General features: G+C 45.2%; 1 protein-coding gene across 1 annotated transcript; it reads right to left on the minus strand.

Moving 5' to 3' along the window:
* Positions 1–3,564: 3,564 nt before the first annotated feature.
* Positions 3,565–16,988, minus strand: LOC119357032 (WAT1-related protein At5g64700-like). Its single transcript, XM_037624020.1, has 8 exons — positions 16,656–16,988; positions 15,195–15,369; positions 15,020–15,082; positions 13,324–13,440; positions 12,805–13,045; positions 9,625–9,783; positions 9,062–9,213; positions 3,565–4,073 (listed from the first exon to the last, which is right to left on the minus strand). The coding sequence occupies exons 1-8, from the start codon at positions 16,855–16,857 to the stop codon at positions 3,914–3,916; spliced, it is 1,269 nt and encodes a 422-aa protein (XP_037479917.1). The 5' UTR covers positions 16,858–16,988; the 3' UTR covers positions 3,565–3,913.
* Positions 16,989–18,531: the final 1,543 nt, after the last annotated feature.

Genomic DNA, 18,531 nt, shown 5'->3' on the forward strand with positions numbered 1-18,531 from the left:
CAATCATGGTCACCCAAACCTCTTGTAATTCAGCATATGCTACCTCCTCACCCTCCCATTTATCAAAAGAGACAGTTACCCCCTTTTTTGAGATTGATGGAGGGGAGCTCAACCAAATCCTTTAATTTTTTGTGAGGTGGAAACCTAACCAGGAAATGTTTCTCAGTTAACTGCCTCACTTGCCATGGCCAATTGGTCTTCCATATTTCAGAAAAGTTGTTTCTCAATTCTTGGGAGGTGATGGAACCTTCCTCAATCACAGCAACACACACATTGGTCATGTTCAGCCATTTAACTACCTCTTTATCATCAGATTCTATGTGAAAGAATCCCAGCCCAGCATTGGCACTGCCATAGTATTGGGCAGTGGCTTGAGGTTTACACCACTCCAAGTAGTTATCCATATGGTGTCCAGCCTTGTGGCATATGAAGCATTTTTTGGCACTGGACAAGTTCCAACAAAGTGAGCTGGCTCTCCAAAAATTGTAAAAAATGACATCCCTCAACTTTGGATCATAATTGATCACAGCCTCTTCATTCCTGTTTTGAGAACTATCAGCCTTGACAGCACTGTTGGCTTTCCCTTGCTGTTCTTTTTGGGAGTTGAAGCTTTTGTTTTTTCTCTTCTGTTGAGTCTGAGTGTTCTGTTGTTGAATACTAGACTGCCCCTCCCCATATCCTTGGAATTGATTTCCAGTCTGGAATTGATCAGGGGGATGCCCATATTGCACTGGCTGCTGCTGTTGATGCATATCCTTGTTGTTGTTGTTGTTGTTGTTGTTGTTGTTGTTGTTGTTGTTGTTGTTGTTGTTGTTGTTGTTGTTGCTGGTGCATGACAGGCATATTGGGCAGAAACTGCTGAGGCCACTGATTATACTGAGGAAATTGCATCCCTTGCCATGGTGGCATCCCTTGCAAACTGCTCGGACCACTGAATTGTTGCATTGGTTGGAAGGTACCTGGTTGTAGCTGCCCCTGCATCACCGGTGCCCCCTGCGGGCATGCCCCAGTCTGGATGGGGATCTAGCCATGGGTTGGGGGATAATCTTGGCCCACTGGACGATGAGCTCCCTCTCCGCGGCCAGCAACATTCCCCCCACCCCGGCGTCCTCCTCCTCCGGTGCCTGCCATCCCTTTGACCACTTCAGCGTACGTCACCCGATCTGCACCACCACTCCACAATTCTTTTGAGAAATTGATCATCTTTGGTCGAGCAAGCTCTCTACTCTCTCTCTCGCCGGATAGCAATCCTCTGGGGTGATTTTTTTTGGAAAGGACTAGATCCTTGTGGATCCAGACCAGTCTTCTCTTGGCGGCGGAGACCCTAGCAGTGTTTGGGGACGGAACCGACCAAAGCTGTCCGAATATTTCTACCACCTCTTCCCCGTCCTGGGGAAGCGGCTTTTGCAAATGCGCTTTTCCTTTTTGAAAACAGCCCCCGCAAACCGCTTCTCGCTTCTCAGGTGTCCACTGCCTGAGTTGAGGGCCCCATTGCTCAAATTCCCCCAATCGCCTTTGTCCTCGCCGCAGCAGGTCGCCGGCAAGCCTGAGCCCTCGCTGGAGTTGCTCGGAACGGGGACGGACGGCAGGGGGTGCTGACCCGTGCTTCCAATTGAACCAGCGAGACATGGAACTCGCCAATCATCACCTCTCCCTGGCCCTCCTTGCCCAAACTCACCAGGGATCTCAACGAAATGGTTACCATCTCGCGCACTGGACCCTCGACGTCGACGATGCTTCCCCGGCCGCCCAATCCAGCACCCGCTCCGGCTCTAGCGGCGAGCCCAGTTGGAATAGGCGGTCGATTTCCTCCTCCGTCGCCCTCGCCATGATGCGCTCGATGAGGACCAACTTGGACTCCCTCGCTTTCTCCGCCGCACGCGCCGTCGCCTTCTCCGCTCTGTTCGCCGCCTTTAGTAGCGCTTCTAGATCCTCCGTCGACGACCTCTGTTCCCTCGGAGCCCCGCTCATCTCGAGTTGGATCTGGGTCGTTGCTCGGCACAATCCCCAGACCAATCCTCGGGCCTGAGCGGTCGAGCGAGCGGAGTCTCGCGCTCCCCGACTCGTTAGGGATCTCGCCGTCGGCGCGGTTTGGGTGGAGCAGGCGGTGGTTGGTGGGGCGGGTGGGTGGGGAGGTCGGTGGTGGAGACACGGTCATCCCGTGACTTTTGAACAGTTGATGTGCGACACTAAGACAAGTCTCGTTCATGTAGTGCTCGTCGTCCTCACGCTTGCCGTGCTCGCCGCCGGCACCCTCGAGGTCGCCCCGGCCGCGGGCGAGGGGTGGGCGTGGCTACGGACGCGGTGGCGGGCACAACTGCTGCATCGCAGGACGATGAGTGTGGCCACCAACGTAACCAGCGCGGACACGGCGACCTCCCCTGGCGCAGCGAGGAACGTGGGGGCCTCCCCTCACACAGACGTGGATTTTTAGAACACCTACATCCCGGCCCTGGTATCTTGGCTGTCCAATATTGCTTTAAGATCTGTGCCACAACTAACTTTCTACATGAAATTTTCTCTTTTTTTTGTGTCTCTCACATAAAACATGTCTTGAAGTTCAAATCTTTGCAGCGTGGCAAAACTTTCTAACTAGAATCTAGGATAAATCTTTCAGATTTTTTTGTCAAACATAAAAATATAAAAAATGATTTTGTAATTTAAATTTTTTTTCATATTTTGTATGTTTATGTTTCACAAAAATTCTAAAAGATTTATCCTAGATTCTAGATAGAAAGCTTTGCCACGCTGCAAACGTTTGAACTTCAAGACATGTCTTATGTGAGAGAAACAAAAAAGAGAAATTTATTTGCACGAATCGCGATGCGGGGAATGGATGGCTAGATAGAGAGGGCCTGGATGCAGGTGTTCTATTAAATATTTTCGCCCCTCACACGCCAGCGACCGAGCTTGCTGCAGGACTACACGTACGAAGCTGTCTTTCCAAGCAACGAAGCAACTTGATTGATCTGTGCAAATACGCAGTAGCAAAAGAGACCACATGGCCGCCGCGATGGCCAGCTTCATGCCAGCGAATAGAAATAGCAGCCGAGCACCAGCGTGAGTCCCGCCATGCGCGCACGCCGCCCTCCGATGCAGCTACTCCGCGCTCGCGTCCTGCTGGCTGTGGCTCCGGTCGAGCACGAGCAGGTTGTGCCATATCTTCCGCACCTCGCCGGAGGGCTTCGACGCCGCAACCGCCACGTTCGTGCGCATCCACGACGAGGGCCCACTCGAGCGCCGGCTGGAGGCAGTGGTGGCTCCGCGGGGCGACGCGTCTTGGAGAGAAAGGAGGCTGCGCAAACAAAAAATTCTGGTGTTTTTGTCCAGACTCCTACAAATCGTCCCATGTTTGTCTCCAAAATACCGGAATATAGACGTCCTCGAAGATGTCCGGTCTGACATACTATACCAGAGTTTTGCAGGTCTCCCTTGAAGATGCCCGTAGGCATTGGGCATCCAATGAGGCACTTGGGCACTATTTTTACAAGCAAAACAAATGGAACCTTGGGAGGTTTCGATCCCTTGTTGGATTGAGTTGTTCATCAAATGCAAGAAATGAAGAAAACACACAAACACGACTTGCTGCAACAACTTGCAAAACAAGAATGCAACACCAAGAGATACTAACTTCTCCAAATAACGTCACTAGATAGCACAAAATACTAGTTCAACAAAACACCAACACCTTGCTCGTCAGTGTGTTCTACTAATACATAGTGCAGTTGCATGCATTCTCAAGTTGAATATATTGTCCTAGGTGGCATCACAATCATATAATCCAACAAGACATTAATGCAGCACGACACGCCTTAGGATTGGTTAGACCATCTTACTTCACTATCTCACATGCTAACCACAGCTGATGTCAACTGCACATTCAAAGCTCACTACAGGAATAGTTTCCCCAGAATCAAGGACCCGATTCTGGATCGTCACACTTTGAATCAGGGACAGGTTGGACTTGAAGACTTTCATGGCTTGAACCTGGTGCTGTCTTTGCATGTACCTCTCTTGCCTTTCCATAGAGGTACGTGTACAGTCCAATGAAAACAAACGCACTGCCCAACAAGCTGCATACAACAATAAAATGTGTCACTTTTGGAATACAATATATAAATTTTAACATTGAAACAACCAACTGTCAAACTATCACATAAAATGTAATTCTGGTTAAAATTTGTACAACTAAATCACAACATTTGTTAAGCTACAGTATTCATTATCTCCGTCTCATAATATGTTAAGCTACATTTTTCACTGTCCGTTGAAATTAAATAAAGGCACTTTTACATATGTCATATGAATGAGTTGGCCTTATCAAGTTTTTTTGGGAAGGAACTGGACACACTCAGGTCTAAGTTCTTTTGGGAAGGAACTGGGACCAAGAAGAAATACCACCTTATCAAGTGGGCGGCGCTTTGCCGCCCCAAGAAATTTGGTGGTCTCGGGATCCTGAACTCCAAACTTATGAATGTGGCGCTCCTTGCCAAGTGGATCTGGAAACTTTCCGAAAACGAGCAAGGGCTCTGGGCTGAAATCCTCCGGGCCAAATACTTTCCGGACGGAATTTTTTTTGCCTCAAAGGCGAAGGGATCGTCTTTTTGGAACGACATCCAGGCTGTTAAGCTTGCCTTCACTCTCGGAGCCAAGTTCAATGTTAATAATGGGGCTTCTACGCGGTTTTGGCTCGACCACTGGCTTGGTCCGGAGCCCCTCTGGCAGAGCCATTTTGCCATCTACCAACTGGCTACCAACGTTGACATTATGGTGGCCGATGCGCTTAGATGTAACCCTCCCGCCATCTCCTTCAAAAGGCCACTCCTCACTCATGAACGCGCCAGCTGGGATGGGCTCCTAGCTAAGGTGCAAGGCTTCACTCTTCTCCCCGAGAAGGACACGGTCTCTTGGTCCCTCACGAACTCTGGGAAGTTCTCGGTCCAATCCCTCTACAACAAGATGACCGAAGGACCGTCACTAGACATAGCTAGGGGGCTATGGAAAGCGGCCATCCCTCTGAAGATCAAAATTTTCCTTTGGCAACTCTTCCGAGATCGCCTTCCTTCTTCCAACAACATTGCCATTAGACATGGCCCTTCGGATGGTACTTGCACGCTCTGTGGTCAGCATGAAGATGCCAACCATATCTTTTTCAAGTGCCACCTGGCCCGTTTCGCCTGGAGTGCCGTCCGTTCGGCTTTCGACCAAACCTGGAACCCCAACTCGACGTCGGACCTGCGTAGGCTCCTTCTTGCGTATAGGGGCAGTTTCGGTCGTGTATTGTGGCGATGCGTAGGGGCGCTGTGCTGGTCTCTTTGGACCATTCGCAATAAGATGACGATCGAACACAATTTCCCTAACCACCCTGCTGACATTATTTTCAAATGCCATGTGTTCCTACAGACATGGACTCCGTTGGGGAAACGGCGTGATGCGGATCGGATGCGGGAAGCCATGGAGCGGATCCGCACGATCCAAGTTGAGGCCCGAGCCTAAGCTGATGCTTTTGGAGCTTTTTTGGCTACCCTTTGGCTGGCTGCCTGTCGCACTGCTATTTATGTTATATCTCCTGGCGGCGGTCAGCTGCTTGTCCTTTGTTTTTTTTGGCTTCGGCCCTTTTAGCTTGTTAAAACTGTTGTCCCTGTTATGTATTACCTATGGATGCTGCCTGCTGGTGGGCTTTATTAATTTAAAGCCGGACGCATCGTGCGTCTCCATTCTAAAAAAAAATATGAATGAGTTGGCGTTCATGTTGCTAGCCTGCTGCCATGCCGTCATATGTTTGTGCTCAGGCGGAATCTGAAAAGGGGAAGGACAAGGTCACCAAGGATGCGGCTAGTACTGAAGAAGGGGTGGACCCAATGATGGGGCGTCTCAATATCCTTACTGACGAGACAGAGGTTGTCAAGGTGAGCAACGACGAAGACAAAGCAGTAGCTACACTGGTGAAATGGTCCCTCGCTTGCAAGGTGCTTTCCCCATGCGGTGATTCATGTGCAGACAGTGACAGACGCAATGCGACCAGCCTGGGGCAACCCGAAAGGCCTGAGGATCAGGCTGGTAGCTAACAATGTGTTTGCCGCAGATTTTGTCAACAAGATGTTGGATGGTGGAAAGACATGCAGCTCTGTTGCAGGAACTGGATCATCGCCTACGCCCTTCCGATTTAAGATTCGACTCGATGGCAATTTGGATGTGCATCTTAAACCTGCCTTTCGAGTGGATGAACAACAAAAAAGGTCCAAAGATTGCTAAATTAGTGGATAAACACTGATCTGTTGATGTTGATGAATTTGGGGAAGCAGCTGGAAGTTTTCTTCGGGCTAGGGTATCCTTACCCATTAATCAGCCAATCCCTAGATGGGTCACAATCAGTAAGAACAAGGAGGAAATCAAATATGATCTCCAGTATTAAAGCTGCCTTTTTTCTGCCATAGCTGCGGTGTGATTGGGCACGGAGATTTGGAATGCCGAAACCTGGCAGATTGTGATGCGGATGGCAAGCTGCCGTTTGAGTGAAAGCTGAGCGCGCCTGATAACCTTAAGATAAGGAATTCAGTCATTTGGCCAGGCTGTCACATCAGCCTCATGGACCAGTGACTCAAAAGACAGAGGAGGAAGAAGCCAGAGATCCTATACAGGATCTGCTGCAAGCAGAACTTCATGGGAATCTGGTGACGATGATGCTGGCAAACCTGGAGAAGCGGTGACTTCCCCAATCTTTAAAGACAAGCATGGGGGTGTGACTGAACCCACAAGAGTTTCAGAGATTGCTAAGAAACTTTTCTCCTCGGGATGGAGAACAAGAGAGATGGAAAGGCACAAGAGGACTACTCTTGAGCGCTGGTTCCAGTGGGCCAAACAACAACCAACAATGACCTTGACGGGGTGTAGGCGACTAATAAAAAGCAGAAGAATGATGAATCTTCGTTCCCAAACAAGATGGTGGCTGCTAATGTGATGCAGCTCCGCCGCACCCAATGAATATTTTATGCCTGAACTGCCAGGGTGTGGGCAGCCCGAGGCAGTTCATGAGATCCACAACCTTGTGGAGATCCATCGCCCAGCTTTGGTTTCTCTCGGAGACCAAACTGAATGCTACGAGAGCTCAAGATTTGAAGTGGAGAATTGGGATGCAGAATGCCAAAAGTTTAAGTTGTAATGGCCTGAGTGGAGCATTGGCGCTTTTCTGGACGAATAATGTCAAAGTGCGAGTTTTGAATTTTTCTGAAGCGCACATCGATGTCCTTGTTAATGGGGAAGCAACTGGAGCAGGAGATTGGAGATTCACTGGGATCTATGGTGAACCTAAACATAAATTCAGAGGAGATAGCTGGTATCTCCTGAAATACTTGTGTCAACAGCAAGATGAACCATGGCTTTGCGCTGGGGATTTTAATGAGACTCTGTGCCACAGAGCAAATCGGGGGTGAGGTTAAGGAAGAATGGAAGATGGAGGGCTTCAGGGAGGCTGTGGACTGTTGCGTGTTCTCTGACCTGGGGTATGCTGGATTTCCATACACCTGGGATAACCATCAGGATGGTACTCGCAACATCAAGGTTTGCCTGGACAGGGCTTTTGGTGATGACAAACTTTTGGAAAAGTTTGATGGCAGCACGGTCTCTCATGTCCAAACAACTGAGTCGGACCATTGTGCTATCCTTATCACAATGAGAAGATCAAATTGGCTCGGAGGTGGCGCCACTGCGAAACCTTTTAAATATGAAAATACGTGGAGGAAACATGAGCACTATGAAGAGGTGGTCAACAATGCCTGGCTGCGAGGGACTGGGGACTTGGAGGATGTAAATAGATCTCTGAGTCACTTGAGAATTAAGCTGAGCAGTTGGAGCAAAGAAGAGTTCGGCTCTGTGAAAAGACAACTCACATGTCTGAGACAAAATCTGGAAGACGTCAGATCTTACTCTCTCCTCTCTGGGCCAACTAGAGCTGAGAAAGACTTCATGAAAAGGATGTCTGACCTGTTAGCCAGAGAAGAAGCAATGGCAAGGCAGCATTCCCAGGTCAAATGGCTAAAAGAAGGTGATAGAAGCACTGGTTTTTTCTTGCAACAGCTAAAGGTCGAGCCAGGACCAACAAAATCTCGTCCCTGAAAAGAGAGGATGGCACCTTTTGTTCTATCCAACATGAGATGCGGGCAATGTCCAATGATTTTTTTAAAGGCTTATTCAAGGCTCAGTACTACACTGAACCGAGTTTGGTGACTCAGGTTGTTCCACACAAGGTGACAAATGAAATGAATGAAAATCTTTGTGCGCCATTCTCTGACTTGGAGATTGAGAAAGCATTGTTCATGATGAAACCCAATTCTTCCCCTGGTCCTGATGGGTTCACTGTGGGTTTTTATATCAAGCATTGGCACTTGGTGACAGATATTTGCAAGGCGGTCAGGAAGTTTCTGGATGGTGGTAACATGCCAACTGACGTGAACAGGACGGTGTTAGTCTTGATCCCTAAGATAAAGAGGACCTCACCCAGTTCAAATCTATTGCTCTGCGCAACGTGCTCTACAAAATTGCCTTGAAAGTCTTAGCAAATAGATTGAGACCTACTCTTGAAGAAATTATCGCAGAGCGCCTTTGTGCCGAGCCATTTGATTACGGACAATGTTCTCACGGCCTTTGAGAACAAACACTATCTAAAGAGGAAAAGGGGGAAAGCTGGGGCCTGTGCTATAAAACTTGACATGGCAAAAGCCTACAACCGGGTTGAGTGGCCATATCTCCGAGCCGTAATGCAAAAATTGGGCTTTGCCGAAAAGTGGGTTGATAGAGTGCTGGAGTGTTGAAACGGTCTCACTATCTGTTCGAATCAATGGACATTACTCCGAATATTTCAAGCCTTCTAGAGGAATCAGACAGGGAGACCCTATATCACCGTATCTCTTTCTGTTGTGTGGGGACTCAGCAGCATGCTAAAATTCAGTGGACCTTTACAAGTCCAAATCTTTCTGTTTTGTGTGTGTGTTTGTGCGTGTGTGCGTGTGCGTAAACAAAAATCTTTCAATACAAGTCCAAATGCTAGACAAAATACACGTACCTGCCAACTGTGAGAGTTTCTCCTAGTAGTAGTGCCCCAAGAACCATCGTGAAGATAATTGACAGAGTGCTGAACATGGGTGGAAAAACTGGGCCTCGTTTTTCCACGGCATAGAGATTCAACCAATACTTGGCTGCTGTGCCAAGTGCAGCCTACATTCCAAATCAAGTATGTGGCAGATTATTGCATATTGTTTTCGACTATCAAGTTCAAAAAATCAAGAAACAAATGTTTTTAATATTCTGCCTCATAAGCAAGTTTTCACAATTTTGAAGTAAGTCAACATCTAACTTTTAACAATGATATACCCACTGATTCAGTTAGCTAGAATAAAGGTTGAATACACTACAAATAATCTCTAACCAATATTTCCCTTACTAGTTCTCATAGATCTACAATGGAAAGCTATCTTGCTAGGGCTGCTTGACTTTTGCTTGAGAAACTAAGGTTGGCTTATAGATATAGTGGAATTATCAATTAGATCTGAAAATGTGGAAAGTAATAAAATTCATGCAACATAAGAGATTTCTAAAATTGAACACTTTCTGGGAAAAAAAACTTACTGAGTAAACAATTGTTAATAGTTGGATGTTCCATCCAACTTGCCAAGCCAGTTTGTCCCTTCTCATAATTATTCCTACGGCACAGGTTTGCAAACCACCTAGAACACAGGTCAATACAGTTGACCAGTATTTCCATGGGTAGACCTTTAGAACTTTGACCTGCATTATTAGAAACACTTCGTTGTTACAGGTCAAGAAAAAGAATAAAATTCAGGGGTGTAGTATTAAAAAAAGATAACACCTGGTTAGATGGAGTAGGATTTGCAGATCCAAAAATAATGGGGGTCTAGGAGTGAAAGACCTAAGGAAGCAAAATCTTGCTCTCATGGTGAAATGGTGGTGTAAACTTGAGATACAAGATGGTATTTGTCAAGATATCATTAAAGCCAAATATATGAGGAACAAAACTATTGCTACAGTACAACCTAGATTCTCTCACTCCCCCTCTTGGAAATCTATCTATTGTATACTTATATCTCACGCAGGAGACTGGTGTAAAATAAAATAATAAATCCATATAGAAACAAATATTTTTCAAAAACCTAATAGCAATATTTGTGGGTATTTTTAACTCCATCATATTCTGTTAGTCAAAAAAGTTATCGATATTTGCAGAAAATATTTGCATTTTGGGAGATGGCGTTCACAAGTTTCCAAAGTAATGGAGATTTTGAAATCAGTGGAGGCAGCCCTGAATAAAAATATACTGATACATTTAATTTGCTACATCTTAAGTTATGCCTGTAATGATTAAATGTAAAATTATTATAAAGATAACCAAGGCATGATACTGTCCAACCAATTTCCGATGACAAATAGTAGATATAAAATCTACAAACAAGAAAAATTAAAATCCACTAATTGTACCGTAGACATGTTATGGTCTTATAGCTACCACTATCACAAAACATTTTGGGACGAATTCATATTGTAAGCCAACTAAACTGCGTGCATGTAGTTACATCATCGATGACATCAATGAATATCAAGAATTTGGAATATCATATTAGAATCAGTTGTAAGATTTATACATGATTTAGCTAGACTTTGGGTGAAAGATTAAACAGGACACACCTATGTTAGTATCTCAGTCAGATGGCTCGGGCGAGATCAGAGCATCCAAAAGGAGGAAACTAGATGAAATTGCATGTGGTGACATCAGAAACATCAAAAACAAGTAACAAAAAATAAATTCATGCTTATATACGAACACCGTGATATCTAAAAATAGCTAAATTTTGTATAAATATTAATATAAAAATCAAAATAAAAAAGGAACAATAGCAAATTGATTCATAAAAAACTCTATTTGAGGCAAAGGATTAATAGTGGAAATCATTTTAAAAATCTTAGAATTAGCTTTTGGGTTTGTATATGGAACAGCTAACTTTTGAAAGAAGTCCTATAGTAACAAAATTAGCAGTTCAACTTTGTACTTAAAGGTAAGCTTTGAACTAAAGGCATGGAAGAAAAATACAATAAACTTCACAAGATATGTAATATATTGCGAATGATGACCAATATTAACCTTGTATGTTAGAACCATATTAACATGAATCACTTGCATAGACGTATGCATTTATTTGACATGAATTAAATACAATAATGAGTTAATCATGCATGAATTAATCCACGTTTATGCGAAGCTTAGAAAGACTAAATACATGACATGGCTGGCATTGGCAGAAGAATTGCACATTGATGGCAATCTGATTTGTGTGCAAGCAGAAAAAAGGATGTTGAGAGATCCTGGAAACATGCCCAACCCTCACATTGCAGAAATCCGCACCATGCTTATTGTTTTCTCAAGGTAAATCTTGGGTGCAAGCTTTTCTATAATTTTCAATACGTACATAATGCCTATTATCCGCGTCTCGAAGTTGGTGTAGCAAGTATGCATGAACATAAGAACACCAACTAACAAATCTAGCCGCGCAAATGCGCGGGTCAACCCGCTAGTTCTAAAGATAAAAGAGCTTCATATGGTTGGTAGAAACATAGATATTGGGATGGGTGATATTGCTAGGCTGTGGAAAGACTACCTTCAGGGGCAGGCTCCTCTTAGTGAGCAATTCCCCCAGCTGTTTGCTATATGCAATGAGCCTGAAAGTAGTGCTTCCCAATTCCACCAGATCAATGTGAATAACTTCTTCAGGAGAAGGTTAAACCCTGAGTTGCTTAATCAGTGGCATGCAGTGGGTGAGTGTGTGGAAAGATTGCAACTCACTAATGAACCTGACACTGTTCACTGGGGCTCAAATAAAAATGGCATGTATACCACCAAATCCATGTATAAATGGCTTGAAAGACCTCTTTCTGGGTGCCATTTTAAAGATTTGGGCAGCTAAGTTGCCTTTGAAGATACAAATCTTCCTTTGGCAGTTGTTCCAAAATGCAGTTTTGACTACGCAAGTGATGAGAGAAAGAAAGTGGCCTGGGAGCCCTATTTGTTCCTTTTGCAAAGTGGCCTGGGATCATCTCAACATATATTTTTTCGATTCCCTGTAGCTAGAATTGGTTGGCAAACAGTGGGTGTTGTATTGGGAACTGATCTTTGTCCCAATAGCTGCTGGCAATTTTATTCTTGGTGCTATGCTTTCTGGCCCAACAGTGAAAATTTATGTTGGATTAGCTGCAGTGACTTGGGCTATCTGAAATGCATAAAATTGTGCTTAGGGTGGGAGCTGATCTTCGCGGAACGCTCTGAAGCTGATGAGGATTAGCGGTGCTACGAATTACACAGTTGCTGGTGATTGATGTCTCGCGGAGCAGCTGGAGATGCTGGATGCTGGCGAATATTTTGTTGCATGATCTCCAGAATGATGTCTCTTTTGAAGTGATATGTTACTATCCTGATACTTTGCGCTGCATTATATGCGTTGTGATAGTTCTAGTTTCTGCTTGCCCTAGTGCTTTCTAGGTTTTTGCCCCGTGGTGCACGTTTCGATGACGAGCGTGTGCAGCGGGTTTCCTAGCAGTGCTCGAACTCGCTTTCCCTTCTTTCCTGCACCCTTTGTTTTTCTGGACTGATGTATTTCTGTTATCTTGACAATGGAAAGGGGGTAAGCCCGGTATGGGAAAAAAAGAACAAGAATAAAAAACTGTAATCATTTTATACCTCTTGTGGGAAATATAGATAAAAGCCATAGTTCGAAAACACTGTATCAGAATTGGACAAACCTGGATAGGGTACCAAAACGCATAGCAGATGCTATCTCCCAGCAAAAGCAAGGTGCCCCTCGAGTGGTGGTGTCCTCCGGCTACTCCATGAGAACTCTTAGTGATGCCCTTTAAAACTGGAGACAAGAGATGAAGTTCTTCTCCCTTGTACAGGCTAATCAGAAGAGCCCCAGCAAAGCACACCAGTGCCCCAACCACTTTCGCGCTGCCCTCCTTAGACTTGAGGCGCAAGCTCTCCATGCTGGCCATTTTGGGGAATCCAAACAGTTACAAAAAGAATGTACTAATATTTAACATGTTTGTGCAGAAAAGGATATTACTTGCCAACGGTACATCAGTGGAACTAATCGTAAGCCCCTGGCACTTATCGTGATAAAAAATTGTTTTTAATAGAAAGAGGTGTCTACTTCTGTGTTTCACATCAGCTCCAGAAATGTGCGATAAATCGATGATATTTGTGATGTTGGAACTAGGATAATCGATGCTTTAATCACATCAGCTCCAGAAAAGATTGCTTACCCAAGCAATAGTGAAAGGACAAAGGTGAAGAGGGGAGTCAGACTGGAGAAGATCACACCATATGAAGCAGTCGTGTCGTGGAGCCCGTAGTAGTATAATGCCATGGGCAGAGAGTATCTGTGCAAAGTAAAAAATATCACTGTCAATTAATACCATGTACCTTAATCATATACTCAAACAAAAAATAGCTATATTACACTTAAGTACTTAGCATGGTGCATATAGTAAACTACAAACTTGACTAAACATAAGTTGTGCATCTCAACCTGTTAATTTATTTTGTGGTTATGAAGAAATAAAAAAGCATAAGATATTTGAAGTATCTGGTAGACAAGTGCTCCATTTGTTATGAGAAGGATTTGAGAAGTGTTAGCATATGGGGGTTGGAGAATCAGTCGGGTTCAGTTTAATTTTTCAAATAATGCCAATGTGTGACTGAATTAGTTGGCTAATGCATGCTTGGTCATGTTCAGATCAATTTTGATGGGAACATAGGACAATATACACATACAAGCATTGAACAGAAGATAGAGTTCAGAGGATAAAAAAAAACAGAACTACAAAACCAATTATTTTATGTTACTGCAAAGGTATATATGGTAGTATACAGAATCTCTAATTCACTTCTCTTATATCTATCACATAGTGACATCAATTCAAAATAGGATGATCTTCACACGAGTATAACTAACTCTACACTATATATGGCAAAATAGGATGACACTAACCCTAAGCCTCAGGAAAAACTAAGTAAAAGAACAAACTTTGCTTCTCGACTTTTCCCATGTAACTTCTGATTTCCTCACTGTTATTTTTGTGTCTTTAATTCTGCTTATGCAAACATAGCAAATGATGCCAATAAAGATATCAACAGGAAATTTCCTACAACTTTCATGTTGTAAGCATAAAGTAATTTGGTCTCCAAATTGCTTGAGGAAAGCTCAACAGTAATCTGCTCTAATCATAAACTCCATTACAGCATCAGTGTCTTGGTTGTAGTTTGCAAATTAATTCTGATTATGCAAACATACAAATGATGCCAATAAAGATATCTACAGGAAATTTCCTACAACTTTCATGTTGTAAGCATAAAGTAATTCGGTCTCCAAATTGCTTGAAAAAAGCTAAACAGTGATCTGCTCTAATTATAAACTCCATTACTGCATCGGTGTCTTTGTTGTAGTTTGCCAAACGTAAATAAGAACTGAACAAAATGGGTATGATAGGAAGGCTTACGACGAACCACACAGCTTTCACAATTGGATTAATTTCAGGTTTATCACGATTCAGCTCCAGTTTTACATTTAAGCTTATTGGGATCAAAGTTCAAACCTTACATCTAACTATCAAATTGATTGAACATAAGTTGTGAAGAAATAAAAATAAAGCATAAGATATTTGACGAATCTGGTACACAAATCATCCATTTGTTATGAGGAGGATTTGAAGAAGTGTTAGCATATGGGGGTTGGAGAATCAGCCGGGTTCAGTTTAAATTTTTCACATAAGGCCAACGTGTTGCTTGAATTAGTGGGCTAATGCGTGCTTGGTCATGTTCTGATCGATTTTGATGGGAACATAGGACAATATACACATATATAGGCATGGAACAAAGAGTTTAGATGATAAAAACAAAAGAACTACAAAACCAATTGTTTTATGTTACTGCAAAGGGACAGGATAGTTTGCTTAGTACCCAAGAAATGCATTGATAAAGAGCCATCCAAGAGCTTTCATGTTCAACTCTTTCCACCTCCCTCTGCAAAATTGCCATATATATTCTTGAGTCAATTGTTAAGAGTTATAGTATTACTTTCCATGAAAATGATAGGTTTTATTAACAAAAATTAAAGAGAAGGAAAATTGCTAACCTTTCAAGGAATAGGGCAAATGGCAACATGAAAACGGCACCAAGAACACTTCTGTATGAGAGCAAGGAGAATACGAACATGCCGCCGTCAAGTGCTAGCTTGCCTAGCAGTATAGTCCCGGTGTTGAATACCTCCACAATGACCACACAGATAGCTGGTTTCCACTTGCTTCCAGCTGTGAGGCAATTTTGATCACAACATTAGATAACTAGCCATAAACTTTCACAAATATGAGCACAAGAAAAACAATGAATTAGACATCTTTGGGTGATCGAGCTGAGCTTCCGAGAATGGATGAGACATCGAAATGCGAGTATTAACTTGTCAAGAGTGGAAATCTAGCTTGCTTTCAAGCAAGAAAACATAAACTTTCCACAAAACAAAGTATGCCTAGTACTTTCGCAGTTGGTAGAATTGCTTTTGAACTGGAACCTTGCACCAATGGGTGGCAGATGCATCCATGACCACGACCAAAACAATGAGCGGGACGACCACGGGAGAAGCAACATTTCTAGGAGAGAACGATAGGGGCGCAGCGCATGCCTAGCCGACACGAATAACCATCCAGATCTAGCGACCATTAGAGGAACAAGGCACAAACGAAGGAAAATCACCTGATCCGTCGGGGAGCTGCCCTGATCTGGCCGGGAAACGACCGGGAGGGCGCCCGAGCACCAGATCCGGCGAGGGAACGCCCGGATCTGACGAGAGGCGACCAAGGGAGGATGGGACGGGGGTGGAGCACCAGAGAAAGGGGCGAGATGAGACCACAGATCGGCGGCGCTCCGCCCAGGGGAAGGGCGAAACACAAACCGGCGGCGCTCCAGAAAATGCACGGACGGCACGGCCCGGCACGGCAAGACTGGCTCTCCAACGATCATGGCACGACCAGAGGAATGTAATACTACCTCGCAAGCGGCGATCTCAGGGGGCGGCGAGGGGAGGGATGGCGGCGGAGTTCAAGGGCGGGCGAGGGGAGAGCTGAGCCCCAGTCAGTTTGATCAAAGAAGACTCGTCGTACTACCTTGGACTCTTTCTGGGATTACCCGAAAACGTTGGAATAAAAAAAGAAGATTAAAATCACATGCCTATATGATTCCTACTTACTACTCCCTCCGTCCCAAAATATAAAAGCGTTTTTGAGTGTGGACAGAGTGTTTGATGCCACTGAAGAAACAAAGAAACTGTAAAGGAAAAAGATTGGAGTGAATGCTAGATTTCCTATGAAACACACATATGATTCCCAATCCCTAGAAACAAATCACCGACGATTCACTCGTACGAAACAAACGACCAACCAACTTAGAAAAAAATTCTAACCCTCTAATACCCCCATGAAATGAAATTTTTAGATCCAAAAAGGAGCCCTCAGCCCGTAGGTGCGTACTACATACTACACGGTGCACTTTATACACATCCAAAGGGAACAATGGGTTCATTCATGCATGCATATAGTAGTACCTTGAACTTGGATGGTGGTGTCCGGTTCGGGGACATGAGCAGTAGCGCGCACCACGGCACTGCTACGGTCAACGCCCGGGCGAGGTGCCGGCGAGGGCGAGCGCGGCTTGCCGGGGGTGGCCACGGTTGACCGGAGGGAGCGGGAGGTGGCTGTGGCTGTGAGGGCGAGGGAAGAGACGGGCAAGGCGGATGCTGCCGCCATGGCAGCGGTGAGATCGAGTGGGAGAGATGGCCGGACCGGACGGAGTTGAAGTGATGGGACGAGTTAAAACTAATAGATCACCGACGATTCACTGATCGGCGTACCACCAGCGCGCATACTCCGGGTTGCCCACCGTGGGGCTTTCTCATTATATGTATAGACAACAACACATATATGTTTAGACTTTAGAGTACACGGCAAGGCTAAGGATCACAGCCGATCCTTGCCATAGTTAGGATATGCACAATCCCTAAAAATAGCTACAGCTAACCAACGCGACTAGGACTGGGCATTCGGTTAGACCGTCGGTTACTTTTCAAATTCCGTTTTATGATTCTCTTACCGATCGGTGATCTACAAAAGCAATGACCGAGACTTCGGTCCATCGGTTCGGTGCTCGGTTATGAACGAAGAGAACCGATGTTAAAAGGGAAGCAAGAAATCGGGAGACAAATCTTGGGGAAAAAATCATTCTTTTACACGTTATCAGCACTTGTCTCTGCCCAGAGCACGCATAGGCAAATCACGCCGGCGACATTCGCCGGAAAAGAGAGCCAGAAGGGAAGAAAGGAAAAGGTGAGAGGATGCCTCGTGGTCTCCTGTCCTTCTTCCTGCACCTTGTTCGCAGCGGCGGTAGACGCCGACAGGGCCGTCGCCGTCGCCATGGTGTTGGTGGACTTCGCCGCCACAACCGCCACGCCCGTGATCTGCGCCGGTTCGGAGGCCGCCGGAACGGTTTCTTCGTCGAGCGGGCTGCTGCGCTCGGGGACGTCTTCGACAACTGGGCGAGCAGCTCCACTGGCCCATCGGCGCCCCGCCGCTGGCACATAGTGCCGCGGGCCGAGCTGCAACGCAGCCGCGCGGTGGTTCTCGGACTGGCCAACGGCCACTCCAACGGCGTCGCACCCGGGACGCAGCTTCCTGGTGGATCTTCTTCAGAGGAGGAAGATGCTGCGCCGGGGCCGTCGACCTCGCGCCGGTGAGGCAGTCGCCGAGGGCGGAGATCGGTGGTAGTAGTGCAGACGGCCACCGCTCGAGTTGGCTTGGATTGGGGACGATTTGTCGATGAGAACGAAGTATCCCGTCGCCTCCCCTTATCCACTCGTGCGTGTGTATGGCTGTTGGACAGCCAGCACACTAGCCACTAATCCATGCTGTACGAGCAGCAGAGAAAAAAAAAGAATAAAAGAACGGAAAGAAGGTGGCTTTGCCACGAGTAGTAGGCTGTTCTGTTTTGGCCTATTGCCATTTTTTTCGTTTTCTTTTCTGATTAGCTTCTAGCTTTTTCAGTTTTTGTACATATGTGTTTGTTAGTATTTTCTAACATAGTACTATGTAATGTCAACATGTTTATGGATGCAATCTTTAATTGCTACATGTTGACTGTGCTTGAAAATTATATGACTACTTTCAATTTTTGCGCATATCTTATGGATTGCACTTATGGCAATACATATAGCTTTGTTCACAACTGTGAGGTCTACACCATCTGGTGATTACCTTCAAAGTGTTTTAAGTAACACAAGGTTGTACAAAGTACCATAAGAATAAGGTCTACGCTACTTAGTAGTGATTACCTCGAAGCAAAAATGAAAGCACACATATTATGGCATGAAAATTGCCATACGAGTGTCTATGCCACTTCGTGGTGACTACCTCTATGTGTTCTACAAA

The sequence above is a fragment of the Triticum dicoccoides genome, chromosome 2A (assembly GCF_002162155.2).
Source record: "Triticum dicoccoides isolate Atlit2015 ecotype Zavitan chromosome 2A, WEW_v2.0, whole genome shotgun sequence".
NCBI classification, from domain to species: domain Eukaryota; kingdom Viridiplantae; phylum Streptophyta; class Magnoliopsida; order Poales; family Poaceae; genus Triticum; species Triticum dicoccoides.